The 21,639-nt window shown below is 55.9% G+C and overlaps 1 protein-coding gene across 9 annotated transcripts in view; it reads right to left on the bottom strand.

Annotated features, from left to right (window-relative positions):
* The window catches only part of CUNH16orf95 (chromosome unknown C16orf95 homolog), a 198,243-nt gene extending 182,703 nt beyond the window's left edge, over positions 1–15,540 (bottom strand). For 3 of the 9 annotated variants that reach the window (XR_010408252.1, XR_010408253.1, XM_064581486.1), the window contains exons 1-6: positions 14,495–15,540; positions 13,371–13,422; positions 12,512–12,652; positions 6,794–6,940; positions 6,011–6,047; positions 2,677–2,881 (exon numbers count right to left, since the gene is read on the bottom strand). Coding sequence is in view for 2 of the 9 variants with exons in the window: in XM_064581486.1 (XP_064437556.1) it covers positions 2,677–2,881; positions 6,011–6,047; positions 6,794–6,940; positions 12,512–12,652; positions 13,371–13,422; positions 14,495–15,486 (1,574 nt within the window). In the remaining 7 variants the exon portion in view is untranslated. Of the gene's footprint in view, positions 1–539; positions 800–2,676; positions 2,882–6,010; positions 6,048–6,793; positions 6,941–12,511; positions 12,653–13,370; positions 13,423–14,494 lie in introns of those variants that run through there. The other 6 variants (XR_010408254.1, XM_064581487.1, XR_010408255.1 and 3 more) reach the window with 6 other exon arrangements.
* Positions 15,541–21,639: the final 6,099 nt, after the last annotated feature.

The following is a 21,639-nucleotide window of genomic DNA, read 5'->3' as shown; positions in this document are numbered from 1 at the left end:
AGCAGCCCCGGTTACCCACATAAAAAGGAATGCCGCGCTCACGTGGGCTACACGTGCACTGAGAGGCGCCAGACAGAGCAGACCCACATGCCACAGGACTGCACGCACAGGAAAAGTCAGAAAGCAGGTGGGTGGCTGCCAGAGGCCGGGCAAGGAGGGAAGGAGTGATGCAGGAGCAGTTTCTTTTTTGGGGTGACCACACGGGTCGGGAATGAGACAGCAGGGGGAGGGCTGCACAACCATGTAAATACACCAAAATCCACTGAATCATATGCTGTAAAAAGGTGAATTTTATGATGTGAATGACATCTCAGTTTAAAAACCTCAACTGCCCTAATTTTATGCAACTCACTGAAGTGCGAGCCGCCTGACACAGGTGCCCACAGCACCTCTGGCCGGTCACCGGTGGGCCCGCTGTCCCGGGCAGAGGGAAGAGAGGCACCGAGGCGGCCCCCTCCCTCAGGGACGCCGGGCTGGAGAACGCGCCCCCTCCACAAAGCGTAACCAGCGTCACCATTCAGTCAGGCGCCACTCGGGAGTTTCAGGAATAACATTTATTGGCCGCATTCGCCAGAGTCTCACCCGCATCCACAGCAACAGCACCACAACGGAGCACTGCCTGACGAAGAAGAACTTAGACCCAACCCCGGTGTGAGTTACAGGATCTGAGAAAATGGTGGCTTATCACAGACTCCTCCTGACTTGACGGCTTTCGTTAAAGACCTCGATTATGACTGACATTTTCGTTGATGTTCTCGGCAGTGGCTGAAGACTCCAACTTCAAAACCAAAACAAGTGGCTGGAAAGCAAAGAGAAATGCAGTTACTTGGAACTGTGCCCCACGCTGAGCCCATGCCGCCCTGGCAGGACCTGGTAGGGAGCCTCCCTGGGTTGGAAGGCGGGGGGACCCCCACAGTGGAGGAGGACGCCATCTGAGTCCCCGAGGAGCCCAGGCAGGAAAGGGTACAGGGAGGCGACGCCAGGGTGTGTCGTAGCTGGCTCACTTCCAGCCGTGGGTCCTCGGATGAGGCACTCGGCCCCCAGAGCCCACTCTCCCCCTCGGGGCAGGAAGGAGAGTCCCCGCCTTGTGCAGCTGTGAAAGGGACCCGATGCAGCTGCAGTGGGCCCCATCGAGAAGGCCCGTTTGACTGTCACAACTCTTCAAGGGTCCCTGCTGGGGAAGTCTCAAGCTCACCTCCCCTCCGGAGGCCTTCACAGTTCTAGCAAATCTCTGCCAGGCCAGCCCACAGGCAGCTGGCAGCTTCTCCTGAGAGAAGCTGGACGAACAGTTTGGGGGATTTCACAGAGCACCCCGCAGACAAGAGAGTTCTCCTGGACATCTAGCTGGCACCTGTACCTCGGCCCAAGAGCCTGGCTCTGAGGCAAACGCCTCCTCCACGGTCATTAGCACCTTCCCTTTGGCCTACCCTGACCATCTACCTCATGTACCATCTACAGCCGAGCTGCTTCTTACGCTTCCCAGAGTGGGCACCAGGGAGTCCAACTCATTGTGACGGTCAAGTTGGCAAACACACACAAAGAAAAGATGAATCTTCACGCAAAGCAAAGAAGAAACAATCTCACGGTTTCACGAGCCTACTCACGCTCACAGATCACCCAGAGCCACCGGCCCCCTGCCCAAGAGCACATGCCCCAGAGAGGCTGCAGGTCCACAGGGGCACTCGCATGTGGATGCGCCCTGTGGCATCGTTTGTAATCACAGGGTTAGAGGAAATATCAGTGCCCAACACCAGGAGAGCAGACCAGCAGGGAGGCAGGCCTTCTGCTTCCAGCCAGGACCAGAGACAAAGACAGAGCTAACCCCCTGCTGTGAACAACACCAACGAGGACACTGGACAGAAGACACCAACAACCATTTTCAGATACTGGACACTTTCTAGTACATTCCTCTTACAATTACAGGAAGACGGACGATTAAGAAGCAAACAAATCAATATATATAAATTTGATCTGCTGATACAGTTTTGCACATCTTCTATCCACACGCATTTGTGTATCTGCATGTCCTTGCACACAGCTGTGATCAAAGAGCCTGAGTACAAGACCAAAGGAAGCAGTCCTGCCTGTCCCCAGGCGGGGGGTTGGGAGGGACACCCTGGAGGAGGGCCTAGGTGGGGATCTAAGTGACAAGGCCTGAGTGAGGCTGGTGGGGTTGAGGCTGGGGCAAAGGCCTTCCAAAATGGAGCCTCGATGGCTGGGACCAGGCCGGCGGGGAGAAGCCGCAGGTCCCCAGGCCGGAAGCTGTGCTTACTCCCCAGCGGGGTGGCTGGGCAAGCGGCCTTTAACAGCCACCTTCAACCTCGACGTGACGGAAATGTGTGCAGACTGGAACCAGTGGCAGCCACGGGGACGAGGTGAAGAAAGGCAGGCTGCCCCAAGATGCCCAGTGCCCCACCGTCAGCTCTGATGTGCCTGGACTGCTTGTCCATTAAGTGTGTGCTGGAGTAAGATCCCCACGTAGGGTGTGAGCAACTAACTCTGGACGGTGAGAACAGCACCATGGTGATCCCACTGCAGCCATTCCTTACCCTTTCTTCAGCCACAGCCAACTTCTCCCCCATCCTGGATTCAACTAAACCCCCAGCCCCTGACCCAAAAGGCCGGGGAGTGAGATGGGCCCAGGGCCCCCACCGCCCCCGCCCTGTGCCTGCTCACCGAATGGCCACCACGACCCTCAGGACCGCCTGCAGGAGGGTCAGGAGGCTGAAGGGCAGGAGGGGGGCCGGGGGGCTCACTCCCCTCCCTGGGGCCAGTGGCTCATGCTGGTGAAGGGCCTGGAGCTGCTGCCACTTGAGGAGGAGGCGCCCGTCACAGCAGATCCGCCAGCGGTTGTACCAGGAGCGCAAGTCCAGGGCGGGTTCTAGGCGAGAAAGCGAGTCAGGCCCCGGGCAGAGTGGGGGCAGAGTGGGGGCAGAGCGGCGCATGTGCATACCACAGAGGGGAGAACGCTCCAGAACCCAGGGCAAGGATGCCAGGTGTCCCGGCAAGGCCGGTCACGGCCCCGAGAGTGCGGACGCTGACCGACACCCATGGAGATGAAGAGAACACCGCTGTCTACTTATTTCTGGGCTGACTGGGGGCTCATGCCAGCATCTTTATCCCTTACAGCCACATGATGAGCTAGTTAGGGATGAAAAAACATAGAATTTAGCTGGGATGTGCCTCCCATTAATTTTTTGGGTTTTTTTCCCAAGGGGAGGCACAAGTGGGTGAAGCTCAGATGAAACCAGACTGGCAAGAAGTTGATAATGAGTAGAACTTAGTGATGGAAACACGGGATTTATGGGAGTATCTGAAAAAAACACAACCACAGATGGGACTCCAGTTGCTAGCTTTTGAGATCTGCTCTGGTCCACATGGGACCCTTCCGACATCACATCTTATTTATATTACACTTATTTATATTAGAGCATGCTACGACTACAAATCACACTATATTTATATATTACATATACCACATGCAAACTCTATTTGGCATATTATATGCTACATTACTACTCTAATTATACTAACGTGTAAAAGCATGGTTAATATAGAACACAATATTTTCTTTATTAAACAATCCTACTGCAAAAGCATAGGGAAGAAAAGCAGATAAGCCCCCTCTTTACAAAGAAAATACAAGATGAAAAATACAGATTTTTCTCTTTAAAACGGAAATAATCTGGATTTGAGGCTAAGGGAAATATTTTTAAATAACTTTTTTTAAATCATACTTTTAAATCACTCTACACAAAGTTCAAGGGGAGCTGGTACCAGTGAGACCTGGGCTCTCAGTCCTGTCCTGGGAACATCTTTGGGCCTGAATGGGTTAAGGCTTGACTCGTTGTTTGTATAAATTGCCTGCACTATTAAACAAGGACTGGAGAAAAGTTAATACTAGCTTTTGAACATGTATCAAATTGATGCATAGGATTCAACAATAAGCCGAGCTTTTAGCTTTTCCTAAAGATGCAGAGTATTCAAAACCAAAAACAACCAATAAAAATAACCCACAAATGTATGATTACACAGTTAAAAGAGCAGTTTCTCCAACTGTTCTTATCCTCCTACTGTGGTTTCTTTCTTAAAGGGATTTCTGGCTCTTCTCCCCCAAACTGGAGCCAACATGCTGCTTTCTGTTTTGTTGATTATACGGCCCCCAGTCGTGCTCTTTGAGCTCCTGAGCTCCCGTCTTCCCCACCCCCACAGGTCACCTATTCGGTCAGCCCAGACACACATCACCAACCCGCATCCACACCCACACAGGACTTCAGTTTTTCAGGGCCACAGGAATGGGGTCCAGCTGCACGGCCTGCAGCAACTTGTTTTTCTTCGCTGCAGTGTGTCTGGGGCTCCCTCCCGTCGTCCCTAAGGGCTGCGTGCTCTACATGGCAGGTGCCACATTACAAATACACCCTCACGCATGTCCATCCTCCCACTGGGAGACATTTCAGCTGCTTCGGACACCTTGCCAAGGACACTGCTGCTGCAGACAGGCAGGCATGTGGGAGTGTCTACCAGACACTACCCGGACATGGGCTTGCTGGAGTAAAGATGACGCGTATTACAAAAGTTGACTGATGGGAGAAATGGGTGAAGTGGTCAAAAGGTACAAACTTCTACTTATAAAATAAATAAGTCCTTGGGCTCTAACGTACAGCACGACCATAGTTAATAATACCGTGTTGTATATTTGAAAGTTGCTAAGAGAGTCGATCTTAAAAGTTCTCATCACAAGAAAAAAAGTTTGTTAACTATATGAGGTGAGAGATGTTAACTAGACTTACTGTGTCGGTCATTTCACAAAAATATAAGTATCAAACCGTTACACATACTCCTGAAACTAATATAATGTTCTATGTCAATTATATCTCAATAAAAAATAATTTGATAGATGCCTCTAAACTGCCCCCACAAAGGCTGTGTCCATCTGTGCTGCTCCTAATTGTGTCACTCTTATTATCAGGGAAAACAGTATTTTTGCAGCATTAAGAGGTGGGCATGCTGGCTGGTGGCCACTCATTTCCTGGGCACTCTCCCACCCGGCCCTATGCTCCTGGGTTCTGGGCAGGCCGCTCAACTGCTCGCCCATCACAAGAACCGAGCCCCAGCCTGGCATCCATCCATTCCCTCCTTCACAGATTCCAGCAAGGGCTGCTCACCACGCACAGCACGGGAACGGCTGGGCAAGGGGAGGATCTGATGCGAACCACCCAGCATGTCCACCCCTTTGCTCGCGTGCAGTGCAGAGGAAGCATACATGTCGGCCATCGGTGCCGGACAAGGCTTTCAAGAGCAATCCAACCCATTTGTTTTAGAGACAAAGAAAATAAAGGTGGGGATGGAGATGCCACCTCCTCAAGGGCTGACGTGAGTGCATAAGTATATACCGGCTCACAGATACATAAATCCACAAACACGCTTTGTTGCAGATACATACCGCATCATGAACATACGTATCCGTGGTATGGACCACGTCTGCCAGAAATACGTGGACGTGTGCATACTAGCTCTCAAATACATAAATGTATAAATGTACCACAAAATGAGTGCATACCTAAATACGTCACAAACATACATTGTGTCCTGCATATGTAAATGTAGGCATAGGTACCGTATCACTAGTAAATACACTTACTAGGTCATAAGTGTATGTGTGTATGTATACGCCAGAACACACACACACACAATGTCACAAACTATGGAAGATTAGAGCCTAAAAGAAAATACACTTTAGATACCATCTAACTCCAGGCTGCAAATTGGCTTCATCTTGAAAGCCAAGGCAGATAGACTGGTAGAGTGTAAGGCTTCTCTAGGTTCCCTGGGGAAAAATGGTAGATGGCTAGCGACGCCTGGCAAGAAAAGGGGGTGAAGATGCGGTATGTGTGTCACATGCCCATCTCTGTTTTACAGATACCTGGGGATGAGAGAAGTCTCCCCATCCCCACCATGACACCCCGCCTTCCTTGGGGAGTGAGGGGATGAAACACGTATGCTCGGTTACCTTGGATGCCTTTACAACTCTGCTGCTTTTTCACCACCTAAAAGAAAAGAATGGGGGCAGATGTGTCAGCCCAGCCTGGTGGTCTACCAGAAGGGTGGGCCCAGGGATTGGGCCGGAAACCAGGAAAGGGCTGTGGCCAGCTCAGAATGCAAGCCATGGTCCCCTTTTAAAGGGCCTCTGAGTCTTAATTCTGGGGACAGTTTGCTACTTGATGAGAGAAAACCAGCAAATGATAAGTGGATGAAGGCAGAAAGCAAGCCTCTATCGACCACCCAGGACACCCAGAAAGCATGGGAGAGAAGGGGCCATGGGGCTGAGGAGGACTGGACCTGGCCAGCAACCCCAGGAGTCACCGCCCTGGAACCCAGAGCCCTGGAGGCGCCCAGACAGAGCTGAAAAGCCAGGACAGAAATTCAGAGCGATGGACCTTCCCGGCTCCTCCCTCTGCCTGCCAGGATGCCCAGAGAGCTGGAGAGGGCGCTGAGGCAAGGTGAGGGATGTGCAGAAGAGGAAGGAGTAGGAGGCAGGAGAGACGGCATTAAAGGTGGGGGCAGTGATGAGAGACCCCCTTTAGAGAGCCGTGCGGCCCACCCTCCCAGCACCCCCCAGGACACCGAGCTGGCCCTCCTCTGCACACACCCACCTCCTACACTCCACTGCACTCACTGTGCCTTCCAGGAGACCCCAGACACCAGTGGAGGCCACTGTGGGGAAAGAACCCAGCACCCTCCACCCCATCTCCGGGTCCCTCTGGGGCCTCGCTGCCGTGAGCCTCCCTCTTACCTTCTTGTGAGGCCTCAGGACCTGGGGCACCCAGTAGGGCATCACGGCCTGATCCCTAGGCATCGGGAGGCGGCCCCCAAAGCGGTGGCATGGGCAGGGGCATGCCTCGGAGGTTTTGGGGATATGAAACCGGACCATCTTTTGGATCTAACAGAGAGGAAGGGAAGAGAAGGTCCAAAGGGGTTGTACCCCAGAAACCTTCGCCCTGGGACGGGGCCCTGGGGAGCTCCTCTTCTGTAACCTCCCACAGGCCCACCCCAACCACCCAGCTGAGGGAGCAGTCTCCCCCTCACGACATTCCCTGGGGCTGCCTGCACCTCTGCAGTGGGAGGTCTACATGGCTGCCATGGGGGGACACGTGAATTACAGTCAGGAGACGTGGCTCTGTCTTGAGTCTGCAGGCCTCCGGGAGTGGCCCCTGGGCACAACGTTTAGCCTCTCTGAGCCTCAGCGTTCTTGGCTACAAAGCTTTCTGAAAACATGGGTCAGAGTCTAAAATGGACAGTGTCTGATCCAGCAGTTCCACTCTGGGACACGTGTGTACCTGCAGAACGACGCTCCCAAGAACAGTCGCTGCAGCACAGGTGTCGTGGCCCAAGAGCCCAAGGGCCTGTCTGGCAGGGACACGGGGACAACAGGGAATGGGGCAGGCTTTGGAAAGTGCAAGGCAGACCCGTCTGTCCTGATGTGAATGAATGCAGAGACATGATGTGGAGTGGGAGACGTAGCACACAGGCCCGGATGCAGCCATGTGCAGTTTTTACAGAAAATCTACGTGCTATGACTCCTGGGCGTGAGTTGTTGGGACCACACGGCCTTGTCTCATTCTCTACCCTCCCCATAGCCCTGCCCTTTGCCCTGGGACCGCCGTTCGTTCCGGCAGAGGGGCAGCGTGGAGCCCGCCCCCGGACTTCGCTTAGGCCATGCAGGGGTTTGGCGCACAGAACGAGGAGGAAGTGACGGCAGCCAGGTCTGGCCAGGCAAAGCGGCCACACAGGCCTCTAAACGTCTGGGCCTGCACAATGGCCCCTAGATCAGGGGCAGGTGGGGCCGGCCCACCCAGCTGAGCCGCTCACAATGACAGGGACTGCAGTTTGAAGGCAGGCAGTCGGGCAATGTGTCACGTGCCGCTGGTGAAAGACCACACGCACAGCACATCTCCGGGCTGCACAGGGAAGCCTCGGGGGAGGCGCAGCCGGGGTATCCCCCCTGAACCAGCGTAAGTTCCCGCCATGTGCTCGGGTCACACGTTAGAGAAAAGACAACAAAACCTACTTGTGAGTGGACCCTGCTGACTTCCCGAGGCAGAGGAGAAGTGGCCCAGAGAAGGTGTGCGACATGCTGCAAAGCACAGGACCCCACAGGGGAGGGCCCAGGGGCGGAAGGGTCATCCAAAGGAAGAGATGGAAGGGGTTCTGGAGAACCCAGGAACCTCCGTCCCCCCCCACCTCCTGCCAACATGGCACTGCCCAACAGGACAGGCATACTCGGGCCGGTTCTGCCCCATCCACCAAGCGCTGGCTGAGCACACTCTCTAAGCACGCACGGCGCTAGGAGCAAAGACCTGTCCTGCCCACAGCAGTTCACTATGCAGCGCTGTCCGCTGACAGAATAAATGCCAGGATGCGGGGGAGCAGGAGTGGGGAGAAACTCCAGGCCGGGAAAGTCTGTCTGGGAAGCATCACTGAGCTGCGCCGCAGGGGCCGGCTAGGTGGAGAAGGCAGCAGAGCAGCATGTGCCTGTTGGAGAGCCCTCAGGATGTGGACAGAATGAACTTCCCAGGCACACCCTATGGGCTGCCCCCGCAGCAATCATTCCCCAGCCCCCCTTGTTAAAAGAACCCAGCTTTACTCAAGGGGCAAAGTGCCCAGTCCCAAGGGAGCAGCACCAGCCAGTCAGGGCTTTGCCAGGAATGAGTCTGGAGGTGAGGACAAAGAGACAAAAGAGAAGTTGGCTGGGGCGTCTGGGAATTTTTTTATCCCTGATGAGAGAGCAGAATGGGAAGGTAAGCCTTCTATGCCTCCCCTGAGAAAAGGAGGACCCCAGAAAGGCTCACTTTCTGCCACGTGTATCATGGTGTAAAAAGGAGACCCATGGCCACCATCTCGAAACACTAAAGATGACAGCGCCACACTATGCGTAAAGGATAAAAAGACGCTGGTCCTTAAGCACACTGTTCAGCCGTAAAGCCAATCCTAGAAGAGTCCTCTCTCTACCAAGAATGGATGAACCCACTGCGGGTCAGTTTCCTGTTACTTGCACCTAACCCTTCCCTCTGTTGGAACAGAAGCCTGAGGGGCAAGTGGAAAGGAGGCTGGAGCCAGGCGGGGGCAAGATCAGGAAGGACCCCAGGAACTGTGTCCGGGACTTTGTTCCACACTCAGAAGTTGGGAGCTACAGAGGAGTGATAGGACCAGATCCACAGTTTTAAAAGCTCATGGGGCTGCCGATCAGAACATGGACAGCCAGAGCTAGAGAGGACAGAGGCGGGGAGACCAGCCGGAAAACATGAGACAGGCTAGGCACCTTGGCCTTTGTATTCCTTCCATCCTGCTTAGGGCCACCTCCTCCCTGACGCCCAGCAGCACAACTCAGTGGGGAGAATTCTGGATTCTAATCCCTCGTGTGCTATGAACTGACTGTGTAACCTTAGAAAAGCCTGCCCCACTCTGGACCTCAGTCTGCCCATCTTTTAGAGGGGTACAATAGTATCTACCCTGCCCAACTTTCAAATGATACAGTGACCAACAGGAGGGACTAAGGCCGTCATCACTGCCTAGAACATGACTCAGTCATCTTGAAGCCAGTGACCCCTTTGAAAGTCTACTAAAAAACAAGAAATGAGAGAGATGGCCTCACTACAGATTCTACTGATATTAAAAGAGTAATTAGAAAATATTATGAATAACATCATGCCAATAAATTTGACAATGATGTAATGGGTAAATTCCTTAAAGCTTGCTAAATAAGAAGCAGATAACCGAAATAACTCTGTATCTACGGAAAAATTAAACTTGTAGTTAAAAACCTTCCCACAAAGGAAGCTCTGTCCCACATGGCTTCAGTGGTAAATCCTACCAAACATCAAAGGAAGAAATAATACCAATTCTACACAAAGTCTTCAAAAAACTGAAAATGAGAGAATACTTCTCAACTCATTGTACCAGGCCAGCGTTACCCAAATACAAAGGCAAACAAGGACAATGCAGATCAATATCCCTCATGAATAAACATGCAAAACTTCTAATCAAATATATGAAGGAGAATGCATCATGATTAAAGGGGGTTTCTCCTAGGAAATGGTGTAACTTTTGAAAATCCACCAACGCAATCCATCATATTAACAAACGAAAAAAAGTGATAATCTCAATAGACAGAAAAAATCCAATGTTCATTTTGGATAAAACCTCTCAGCAAACTAGGAATAGCCAGAACTCCCTCAGCCTGATGCAGGGCATCTAAACCAACAGCTAACATCCTACTTCATGGTGAAAACCTGAATGCTGTCCCTCTAAGATGAGGAAGAAGACAAGGACATCTTGTCTCCCCACTCCACTCAACAGTGTACTGGAAGTTCTAGCCAGGGTATCAGGCAAGAAAAATAAAAGGCATCCAAACTGTAAAGGAAGGAATGAAATCATCTCTCTCTGCAGATGACATGATCATCTACGTAGAAAATCTGATGGAATCTACAAAAAGAGCTACGAGAATAAAGGAGGTAACCATTATTGTAGACTGCAAGATCAAAATACAAAAATCAGTGGTATTTCTAAATACTGGCAATGAACAATCATAAACCGAATTTTTAAAATGATGTCATCAAAGCTATGAAAAACTTACGGATCAACGTGACAGAAGGTATGTCAGACCCGTGCACTGCTGACTGCAAGCGACCCCTGAGAAACACGAAAGGCCTACACGGATAGAGAGGTCACCACGTTCTCAGGTCAGAAGAGTCAGTGTTATTAAGATGATCATTCTCTTTACACTAATTTACACAAAAAAGACCAACCAAACTCCCAGCAGGACATTTCTGTAGAAACTGGCAGATGGATTCTAAAACTCACATGGAAATGCAAGGAAACTAGAATGACCAACTTAAAGAAAGAGAACCGGCATTGAAGGACACACGGCTCCTTATAAAGTCACAGTAATGGAGACAGCGTGGCGGCATGCAGACAACGAGAGCAGCAGAAGGAATGGAGTCCGGAAACAGACCCACAGCTACATGCACAGCTCGTTTCTGGCAAAGTTGCAAAGGCCAGCCAGGGGAGAAAGCATGGGCTCTATGACAGGTGGCATTAGAACAACTGGACTCCCACAACGAAAGCAAAGGAACTTCAACCCATACCTCAAGCTATACACAAAAATTAACTTAAAATGGATCACAGACCTAAACACAAACTGTAAACTATAACACTTCCAGAAGAAAATAAAGGAGAAACCTTTCCGACCTTGGCGTAAGCTAAGATTTTTTAGGAATACTTAGAAAGCATGTCCTACCACTGTGCTGGGGGGAGGAGCACACCTAAGCAAGATCCAGAAAAGGTCAAATTGATAAACTGGACTCCATCAAAATTTAAAACTTATGCTCTGTGAAAAAAACTGATAAGAGAATAAAAGAACAAGTCAAAAACATGCAGAAATGTTTACAAATTGAATACCTCATATTATATCCAGAATATATAAAGAACTCTCAAAACTCCATAATTTAAAAAAAAAAAAAGCAAACAACCCAATGTTTCTAAATGGGCAAAATATCTGAACACATATCAAGTAAGACATGCAGATGGCAACAGCATATGGAGGAGACACTCAGCATCACCAGTTACTATGGAAATACAAACTAAAGCCAGAGCAAGACGCACACCTATTAAGATGGCTAAAATTTAAAAGACTGACCAAACCACGTGTTACTGAGGATATGGGGGAACTGGAACTTTATACGCTGCTGGTGGGAATGTAAAATGATACAACCACTTTGGAAAACAGTTGACAGTTTCTTAAAAAGTTAAACATACACTTACCCCATGATCCAACAAGTCCACTCCTAGCCATTTGCCCAAGAGAAGTGAAGGTATGTTCATACAAAGACTTGTACACAAACATCCACAGCAGCTTTATTTGTAATAGACAAAACTTGTGGAGATGGTGCAAATGTCCTTCACTAGACGAATGGCTGCACTGTGGTCCAGTCATATGATGGACATTACCCAGCACCACTCAGCAACCACATGGAGGAAGCTCGGAAATAATTATGCTGAGTGAACGAGGCCAAAGAGGACCTACTATATGATTCCATCTATATAAAATCTGAGAAAATGCAAGCTGATCTGGGGTGACAGAAACAGATCAGTGGTTGCCTGGGGATGGCAGGGCGGGGAAGGCTGGGGGGAGTCACAAAGGGGCACAAGGAAACCTTTCAGGGTTGTGTGTATGCACGTCAGCTCAGCAGCCGTGGTGGTTTCACAGATATCTATGTCAAGACTCAGCAAACTGTACACTTCACATATGTGCAGTTATCACATGCCAGTCTTAATTCCATAGATCTGGTTTTTGGAAAAAAAAAAAAAAAACCTGGATTAAAAAAAACACACAAAAACTGTCTCCCAGAAATTGTAAGAAATCACACATATGACATCTTTGATTTTGAGGGGTGACTGGTCCCCTGAAGTTAACCCTGGACTAGACGAAGCAGCCCTGGTCCAAGTCACCTACCTGCTTTCGGGGTCTCAAGGACAAAGGAACCCAGTAAGGCAACGCCGCCTTGACCCTGGGCACCGGCAGGCAGCCCCCGAATTTGGCCTGGCACTCACAGCAGATGGGCTCTCGATGAACAGTGCTGGGGACGGGACACATCTGAGCAAGAGCCAGAAAAGACAGAATTAAACATGCTGCTGTGTCTGCAATGTGAGCCAAGGAACTCTCTGGAATAGACAATGAATGCTTGGAGAGAGCCAGGGTTGAGGCCGGGCGTCCAGGGGCAGGGAACAGGGGCCCCAGCTCCTCCTGCAGCTCAGCAAGAGGCAGGCTACCATGGCTCACTCTCCAGAGTCAGTCAGAGGGGGACCAGCGGGGCCTGCAGACCAGCTGCTAGGACTCCCAGCCACTTCCTGCCGCGTTACCATGGGCAAGTCTGGGGGAGTACAACCGACTGCGGTGGGGAGAGGGTTGCTCTCCTTGGATGTCAATGTGCCATCGGTGCTTTACATTCACAAAGGCTTCCACATCCATCCCGTGATCCTCACCACGCCAACATGCAGGAAGGAGCGGGGAAGTCATCCTCTCCAGGGTCAGGTGAAGAAGCCGATGCCCAGAGCAGGCACATCAGGGGGCACTACTGTTCTCCCAGGCCTCCTGAATCCCTGTGCTGAAGTGTCTTCAGGAGCCAGGGGTGGGGGAGGCAGTGGGTGACCCTACAGAGATACTGGGGGCCGGCTGATGGGCCCTGGAACCACAGACTCCGTGTCTGCCACATCCTCATGAGATGCTGTGGGCCCACCCACCGTCTCCACGTTCCCAAACCCGTGGCCTTATCGGAGTTGGAGCAAAGTTGCTGAGAGCTTGCTTTCCTTACCGACTGATCTACGAGGCTCACTTCTTTCCCAAAGGGTTGAAATGTGCTCTTCCTAGAAAACAAGAACAGGAAGGCTTAGAAAGTTCTGAGCTGTGTGTAAATGGGGGGGGAGCGGCACTGCTGGGTGAGGACCTGGGCCGGCTTCCTCGGAACCGACTCCCGTCACTAAACCCCAGGGAGGGAGGGGGCGTCCTTCGGAGACCAGGGGGGGCGGAGGGGCCGACAACAGAAGCAGGTGGACGCGTGCCCCGGAAGGCCGCGCTTCCCAAACCTACTGGCTTCACCCACTCCCCAGCCAACCTGGTGCTGGGCCCGTCAGGGACCCACAGGAGGGCTCCCACCGGGTGAGAACTTCCCAGCCACACCCGCAGGGCAGCCCGAGCGGACTCGGAACACTCAAGGCAGAGACCGTGGAAACTGCGCGCAAATGGAACGGCCTTCGGGGCCGCCGCTCTGGTTCCTCCGCAGCGCCTGCCCCGCCCCCAGGCACGAGTCGCCACGAGGCCACACGCCGGCCCAGGCGCCCTAAAGGGACCGCGGCGCAGAGCGAGTCCCCCGGCGGCGCGGAGCCTCAGGGCTGGGGGACGCGGGGCCCGTGCTTCCCCGTCGCGGCCCCACGTCAGGTCCCCGGGCCAGGCGGCGGCGGCACGCGGCTGCCACGGGCGCGGGGCCGCCCCGTCGCCGCGCCCGCCCTTCAGACGCGTCCGACGCCCCGGCCCCAGCCCCGAGGCTGGCGCCCGGCTCTCGGCAGAGCGGCCCACGGGTCAGCCCGGCGAGCCTCGTGCTGCGGCTTCGTGCCCGAACTTAGGGCAGGGGCAGATCCCTCTGTTCGGGGCTGTCAGCCCCAGAGGCGCCGGCTCCAGGGGAGCGCAGCTGACGGACGGACGGACGGCCGGCCGGCCCGACCACAGTCCCCAGCGTGGGACCCTCCCCTGACGTTCTCAGGTCGGCAACACTAACTGGCCCTCCGGTGCTTACGTCAGCGTAGGCGTGCCGTCCGCCCTGCCTACGCGCTCCAGCCGCCGCCGGGCCGGGGCGACCGGGGCCCGCGCCCCCCAGGGACGGGGCTGGGGCCGCCCCGGGTGCGGCGTCCGCGGCCCGGCGAGCGGGGCTCCGGGACGCACCTGCCTGCCGCGACGCGCTCGGGGCAGTGCGTGCTGACAGACCCAACGGACACCCGAGGGCCCCCGGAAGTGCCCGCCGCGGCTCCGACAGGGTCGCGGTGCTGGTGGTGGTGGTGACCATCGTGAGGCGGGTGACGACAGCGGGGCCGGCCCCCACGCGTGTGGCTCCGCCCCGAGGCCAGCCCGCGCGCGCGCGCACGCGCACGCCCGCGCGCGCAGGGCCCGCCCATCCGCGGGCCCCACCCCTTCCGTCCGCTGGCCGCCGCCCCTCCGGCCCGACGGTCCCCGCGCGCCGCTGCCGTGCCCGAGCCTCGCCAATCACGCGCTGCCTTCCAGGCACGTGCCCTCATCTGGCGGCCGATTGGCCTCTGGCGGCGTGGGGCCCCGGGGTGGGTGGGCCACAGGGAGGGCTTGCGGCGGAGCCCTCGGCGCGGGGCTCGCTTCCTGGCCGGCAGTCGCGGGCGCCGCGGCGGTGTCTCCGCCCCGCGGCCGGCTGACGGAAGCCGCTCGTTGCCTTTCTCGAGCGCGGACTTAGCTGCGCGCCCGGCTTGTGGGCCCACGCCGTGACTCTCAGAGACGCGTGTCGTCCCCGCGCGCCCTGGGGCCGGGCCGTCGGGGGGCCCCGTCGCGGCCCGAGCCCTGGCCCGCCTGCCGTTGCCCCGCAGGCTCCGAAAGACGCCGGCCGCGCCCGTCCGGGGAGCCGGGGGCCGCGTGCCTCTCGGCGTTCCTGGCGGGACCCAGGCCCCGCCCCGAAGGGTGTCCGTGCGGGCCGTGGTACTCGCGGCTCGTGCCGCGGTGGCCCACACCGGCCGCAGTAACTGGCCCTGGCGGGCGGCACCCCGGTGCGCCGCCTTCTGGCCGCGGCGCTGCCCGGGCCTCCCGGCGCCGAGGCCTGCGCGAGCGTGGCCCCCGCGCCCGCGCCGCCTGGGCCGTGCCCCGGCGTGCTGGCGGCCGCGGACGTGGGACGACCCGCTGCGTGGCTGTGCTGTCATGTCGCCGGCGTCTTACTAGCGAATGACAGAGTCACCCGGGAATCTCCCCACTAACCTAGCATTTCATCTGCCCGCCCGCCTAGGAGCGCGGTCGGCTTTCGCGCCTTCTCCGCTCCTGAGCCCACTGGGACGTGGCTCTGCTGTAAGGGCTCGTGGCCCCTGGACGCTCTGGCCCTCGTGCTGTTCCGGGTCCACGGTCGCTCAGCCCCGCCCCCGGAATGGCTGGAAGGACCAGCAACACCAGGCCCACCGAGGATGCGGCCGCTGGAACCCCCCGTGTTGCTCACGAAGCTGGTAGAACTGCTGGCAAACCACGTGGCACTACTTACAAAACCCAAGCCTGTGAATGAGTACCGTATAACCGAGCTGTTGATGGCCCGGCCATACACCCCAAAGAAACGAGAACTCGGTCCACCAGAAGGCAAGGCAAACCACAGCAAGGTTAACAGCTCCAAACTGGAAGTGACCCAAACGCCCGTTCGTAGCCGGAAAGATGAAAGAAGGAGTTGGTGGCATTTCCAGAGAGAGCAGCACTACATGTGGATGAGCAAGAGCACACAGCAGTGTGGAGAAGCCAGACCCCCAAAGCAGGCCCATGATTCCCTATGAGTGACCCCGAGTGTGCAGAGGAACCAGGTCCTGACCCCAACCCTGGCCCTGCCTCTCCATCACTGTGTGCGTCGGGCAGGTCGCCCCACTTCGCAAGCCTGGGTGCCGTCTGTAAAACACCGATAGCCGCAGACCAATCCACAGGAAGTTTGAGGAGGTCAGATAAGACCGAGCGTGCAGGGGCGCCTGGGTGGCTCAGTCGTTGAGCGTCTGCCTTCGGCTCAGGTCATGATCCCAGGGTCCTGGGATCGAGCCCCGCATCGGGCTCCCTGCTCGGCGGGAGGCCTGCTTCTCCCTCTCCCACTCCCCCTGCTTGTGTTCCCTCTCTTGCTCTGTCTCTCTGTGTCAAATAAATAAAATCTTTAAAAAAAAAAAAAAAGACCGAGCGTGCAGTAAGCCTCCCATGCAGGTCAGCTGTCATTACGTGAGTGTGGCAGATCCTATTTTTTCCCTGCATTTTCCTTGTCCCTCCCTACTTCAGCCAGGGGTTGGCTCACAGCCACTGCCTCAGAGGAGGGAAGTGGGACCAGAGAAGCCTGTGGCTACCAAACGTTGTTTCCAAAGCCCCCAGGTAGGAGGAGGAGGAGCAGAGAGCACTCTGAGTCCTGGAGTCGCGCAGTTGTGCGGTGTGTTCACCGACCAAGGGTCCCCAGCTGAGAACATGAGTAGGGCTTGCATTCAGCCTGCACTGCCCCTGCCCCTGCCCCCGGAGGCCACCTTATATGACCTGCAGGGGAGCACCCTGGGCTAGCAGTGGCTCAGCAGACCAGAGGGGACCATCTGACCTGGCTTGAAGGGGACAGACAAGTGGTGGGCCACTGAGGCAGGCATGGCCAGCACCTGTGCCTCCCCCCAGCCCCCACAGCACTCACATGCTGATGGCTGTCAACTCCTATAACTGCCCGACGACAGGACTCTCCAGACCCTTGTCCGGGGGCAGGCCAAGAGTGCCAGGGACTAATGGCCCTGGGAGTAGCCCTCAGCAGTGACGGGGAAGATGGGTAAGTATCTGAGCTTCTGTGCTGCAGGTGGGACCGCTGTGGGATGTGCTCCACACCACCTCCCAGCATCCCTGCAGGCCTGAGCCCCAGCTGCCCCCACTGCTGTCCCCTTGCTGATGCCCTGTGCACCACCCCTCACTTCCTACCTCCCTCCCCACACCCTATCCCAGTTCATCTCCCCGGTAATAGACTTGCAGATCCTAGCTCAGGGCTGGCTTTTAGGGGAACCCAGCCAAGACCGCCCCTTCTTGCCACCCCTGTGACCGTCACCTACAGCCTGGGGTTCTCTTTCAGAGTGTCATGAAGCCTCGTACCGCCTGCCTGAGACTGGGGCCACCTCTGCCGTCGGAGAGCTGGTGGCAGAGCGGGACTCTCCACAGTCACTCTCGCATGTGGTAAGGGCGGCAGGCTGTGGCAGCATGAGGCCAAGTGAGCGCTAACAAAAGCTTTAAAAACCCAACAAACCCTGGGCAGATGCGGGGAGACCAGCAGAAGGAGGGCAACTGCCGCCTTGCTGGGGCAAGATAAGGGACAAGTCACCAAACAGCCAAAGATGGGGCACAAACGTTCTTCTTCAGTCCCTTGTTCCAGACTGGACTTCCCAATGATTTGAACCCCCTGTAGGAGTGGAAAGAGAAATGGGCCTGTCCTCTACTCCAGATGAGGACCCAACCCCACAGTTAGAAGCAGGGTTTGGGGAGGCCTCTGTGTGACCTGATGGAGCTGGCTGCCAAGACAGAGGGCCCAAAGTGGCAGGTCACCCCTACCCCTGCAGGTGGACAGAGCAAGGGACAGATCATCCTGCAGCAAGGACACTGTCCTCAGGACCATCCCAGCCACCACCATGCTGGCCCTGGGGACCGTGGCTGGAGGACTGTCCTTTCCACATGTCCACGTCCGTATCCTTGAGAACGCTGTTACTGCTAACCCAGAAAAGAACCCAGAAGTTGTGATTTTGTTTTGAGGTTTGTTATTACAGGATAACCTTGCCTGATAGACCCATGACAGGCACAGAGGAGCCCTACAAAGCTAAATCCTGTGGGTTTGGTAAAAACATGATTTAAAAATTTTTTCAAACTTTTTTTTAAAGTAATCTCTGCACCCAACGTGGGGCTCAAACTTACATTCCTGAGATCAAGAGTTGCACGCTCCTGTCCCCCTTTGGGGGCACTTTGAGATCTCTTAGAAGTATCCCTTCCCAGTCCAGTCTGGGTCACGGTCATATCAGGTGCCACCGACTCCTGTGGTGTATTAACGGCCCCCGGGATCGAGGACTCCCTTTTTCACTCTGACTGGGGCCCTGCATATGCGACCGGTCCCCGCTGTGCAAGTCAGCTGTCCCAAACCATTACCTTTCCTTGTGGGACCGCAGGCTCCGTCGTCACCCCTTATTCTCCCCACCTCTCCAACCACAACATTCTAGAACTCTCTCTGTGATGCACTGTGGAACCTGGGCTCCCTTTCCTTCTCCTTCACCATGTCCTGTGCTCTGCCAGGGGATAGGGCACCACCACCATCCTTACTGTCATCAGAGCGCCACGAAAGGGACACAGTCCGAGCCAGACAGCCAGGGACCTGTCCCTGTCTCACCCCAGCACCAAAGACTCACATTCTAGTGCTTTCCATGAGATCCCCAGAGCGTCTTCTAGGAGGGGGGCTCCGTGCCATGGCTCCACGCCATGTCTCCCCATGCCCGTGGTGCCCTGTGGGAGCCTGCCTCCCAATAGAACTGTGGAATGTTAGAAGCAGTGGGGGTGAAGCTCCATGGTGATGAGGGCCGTTCACCCGGGCTCCGCAGCCTCTGTCCCCATCCTGGGTCCGGGAGGGAGCCTGAGGAGAGGACGGGAATTGGGTCTAGGTCCTCACCGGCCTCCTGGGCCCTGGTCCACGGGGGGTGCTCGGCAGCCGCTCTCTGAGAGTCTGCAGGAGGGCTGACCAGCCCATGCACTGCAGGGCTCAGGGCTCCCCTCCTCCCCTCCCCAGGCAGGGGTGGCTGCGTCCGGGCTCCTGTTGTCCACCGAGGAGTCACGGGCTCTGGTGAGGTGAGCCCTGGGGCCAAGCCACTAGCAGGTGGGACCTGAGACCGCATGTGGCCCAGCAGCACAACCCAGACAGGAGTGGAATCACATCTACACCCCAGCTCTCCCGTCTCATTCCCCGAACCCCACATCCAGCTGTGCACGACTCCTCATCCAGACTCTGGTCGCTGCCAGGCCATGCCAGTTCTAATCCGAATCCCCGCAGCAGCCTGGTATAGGGTACCTCCCACCTGCACCTTCCTCACCAGCTGTCCCTTCTCAGCGTGGCCATCAGGGCTCCCGGGGGCTCGCAGTTAGCGCCCCAGGCCTCCCTCGGCCAGAAGGACGCTGTGTCACGTGCACCTATGTGGCTACAAGCACAGATGTGCACTTACAGACCCGCACAAACTCGCACGGCCTACTGGTGGTATTAAAATGTCAGGGGGAGTATGAGGGGAAAGGTCTAGAAAGGCTCCTGGGAGGGAGAGGATAACGAAGAAAAGGCTGAGAGGCGCTGCTCACCGCAGTGCTCTCCTGGAAACCGGACATTCCAAGCAGGCAACGCTACAGGGATGGAGGCGGAGCAGGGGCTGCGGGTGGGGTGCTGACGGCGCAGGGCAGCACCAGGGAATGGAAGCTCCGGACCCCAACCGTGACTCTTGACGGGGCTGTGTGCACACCCATGAAACACGTGCACATACTGAACGGTCCCACGAATTGTAACACAGAAACCAACCGAGATAAAAAAGGACAGCTCAACCATTTCTCACTAAAGAGCGAGGCAGACACCCGATAGTTGAAAGTCACGTTCCTCTGCATCCTCTTCCCAACAGATGCTGGAAAAGGAGATGCGTGTTACGCAGCACGGAGGACAGCCACGGACGGGCCGCCACGCGGCAGCATCAGAACCCTGTGGGGGGTTTCGGAAGCTACGAGTGCTCGGACCCTCTCCCCAGCGGCCGTGGCTCAGCACCCCAGGGCTGGGCAGGCATCTCCCTCTCCCACTCAGCCACCCCACAGGGAGCCAGCCCATCGGTCCAAGTGGCTGGCAGCACGACTTGTAACACACGGTCCACACCTCCTCCCGACCCCCAGGCACCGGGGCAAGTGTGCTGGGGAAGGCAGCGCTGGACCTGGGAGGAGCCAAAACCCTGGAGCACCAGAGAGATCCAGCTCCTGGGCCCCTGCTGAGGTTCTGGGAGTGATGTCCCTCCTGGGCTGAGGGAGATGGGTGAGGACACAGCACCCACCCACTGCCCTGGCTCTGCAGATGCTGGGCCAGGCATCGCCCAAGCTAGGCACCACAGGTCCAAGTGCGCCCACGTCCACGTTGGCCTTGACCCCTCACTGCACTGGGGATAGACCATTCCACACCCTAATAGGGTGCCCCCGAGTGTCCAAAGGAGGCCCCTAGGCCCATTTGGGGGACATTTCATGCTGTGACCTCTGCAGGGCAGAGACCCCACTGCTGGTTCACTGCTGTGTCCGCAACGGGCAGCACCATGTTTGGGGCATGGAGGTGCGGGTACTGACCCAGTGGTTCTCCACAAGGTGACGACCCACAGGGGACACTGGCCATGTCAGCAGACATTTTGGGTTGCCATGACAGAGGAGACCAGGAATGTTGCTCAGTGCCCTACCACATGCGATGGCCCCAAACATGGAGACTCAATGCCCAAGAGAGAAGGCTCCACACAAGCAGCTGGGGTTGGGGACTGAGCAGCGCCAGGCGTTGCTGTGGGCTGCTCAGCAGCCCTGGGTCTGCGGCTGGACCTGGGCCAAGGCGTGTGCCCACAGTGGGAGAGCAGGACCATCTGGGGAGGGAATGCTGGGTCACTTCTCAGGCCTCCCTCTAGCGCTCCCCACATATGTCCTAGCAGTCCACGACCTCCTTCCCTCTTGTCTGCTCCCAAAGAAGCACCTGTTCATCCCAGGACTGGGCATCTACAGAAGGGCCAGTGGGGGGTGGGAAGGGACTGTAGGTGCCACCCTCAACGTGAGCAGAGCAACTATTCCCTGCAGCCGTATGTTTCCAAAAACCAGGTGCTGGGAAGGCAGCCTTCCAGCACTGCTAGATTTTCAGTTCGTGCTGGCTGGGGTCCCATGTGCATGCAGCGACCCTAAATCCCCACCAGAGGCCAGACTACAGAAAGTCCCATGAGGGGGCCCAGGGGGATGCAGGGCGCACTGGGAGCTTGGCCAGGGCCCTGCCAGCACAGCCTCCCATGGGGGAAGGACTAGGCAGCCTTCTTCCAGGGGGGCTGCGGGGCTAAGCCACCGCTCAGAGGAGGGAAATCCTCCCGCCCCTGAACAGGAACATGAGGTACTTTTACTTCCTATATTAAATTCTTGCACTTTTTAACAAGAAAATTACCTTTACAAACAAAAAACTCAGAAATGAGACCCTCAGCTGTGTGCCCACCACAGAGCCTGGCCCCTGCCCTCATCTACCCCGTTCTTATCCTGTTCTCAGAAAAGGCAAACTCCCCTTGAATTTAGCCTGAGAAAATCCCACTGTGGCCCCA

The sequence above is a fragment of the Mirounga angustirostris genome, unplaced genomic scaffold (assembly GCF_029215605.1).
Source record: "Mirounga angustirostris isolate CCGP_5_RB_7025 unplaced genomic scaffold, mMirAng1.0.hap1 SCAF_16, whole genome shotgun sequence".
In the NCBI taxonomy this organism is placed as follows: Eukaryota; Metazoa; Chordata; class Mammalia; order Carnivora; family Phocidae; genus Mirounga; species Mirounga angustirostris.
Note: the sequence above shows the minus strand (reverse complement) of the source record. Positions and strands in the feature narration are given on the sequence as shown.